The sequence below is a fragment of the Sinocyclocheilus anshuiensis genome, unplaced genomic scaffold (genome assembly GCF_001515605.1).
Source record: "Sinocyclocheilus anshuiensis isolate Anshui unplaced genomic scaffold, SAMN03320099.WGS_v1.1 C32265918, whole genome shotgun sequence".
NCBI lineage: Eukaryota > Metazoa > Chordata > Actinopteri > Cypriniformes > Cyprinidae > Sinocyclocheilus > Sinocyclocheilus anshuiensis.
This window is the reverse complement of record NW_015613884.1, coordinates 1-820: the sequence shown is the minus strand read 5'-3', so window position 1 is coordinate 820 and position 820 is coordinate 1. Positions and strand designations below refer to the sequence as shown.

Below are 820 nucleotides of genomic sequence, written 5' to 3'. Positions count from 1 at the left end.
ACAGTATATGAATCATTCATCATTGTCGTTATCGTCATCATCATCATCATCATCATCACCATGGTGGTCTTCGTCGTCGTCTTCATCATCGTCATCATCATCGTCGTCATCGTCATCGTCATCGTCATCGTCATCATCCTCTGTATTCACTGTTCCAGAGAGCACATCTTCTATCCAGTTTTCCAGCTCTTCGGGTGACGGCAACTCATCATCATCAGATATCTCCAACCAGACACTGTCCGCCTGTCATAGAGGACATGACAGTGGGACAGATCCAAGCATGAGAAAGACGGCTTTCATAATGAATTCAGCAGATTGGGTTAAAAATTTAAGTAATGCACTTACATCTGTAACATTAACTACACCAATCTGTGGTCTGAAGAGGTCAACCTTGAAAGTCTTCTCCCAGTAAGGAATGAGCTAAGAAAGTAAACGTGAATATTAAGAGTGGTTCAAAAGAAATAAAAAAAATAAAAATTCAATTTTTGTCATCCATTTCACATTACAGCATTACTGACTCAATATATTGTCATGCATCTATCCAGACTTATTTTAGTCACCAGTGGGAAGTTGTCTGGGTCGATCCACACAATACTCAAGTCTGGATTGTGTGTGTTGTCTCTGGCCACCTCCTTCAAAATCTCCAAGAATTCAAAACCATCTGAAAACCATATTTAAGGTCAAGTCCTTTTGATGATGCTCACACTAAATGAATATAATTTGGCTTTATAAGGAATGAAGAGGTGCCCTGAAATTGTACATACCAGGGTCCTCCTCTTCTGCAAAGGCTACAATGTGAATTCCATTCAAATCATCCTCC

General features: G+C 39.8%; 1 protein-coding gene across 1 annotated transcript; it reads right to left on the bottom strand.

The window, feature by feature from the left end:
• Window positions 1-12: 12 nt before the first annotated feature.
• Window positions 13-816, bottom strand: LOC107682493 (calsequestrin-2-like; the record flags this gene model as incomplete). The annotated part of the gene is made up of 4 exons (XM_016478713.1): window positions 13-243; window positions 346-420; window positions 561-661; window positions 765-816. Coding segments are annotated over 4 exons (459 nt in total), but the record flags the coding sequence as incomplete, so codon positions are not given.
• Between the last annotated feature and the right edge of the window lie 4 nt (window positions 817-820).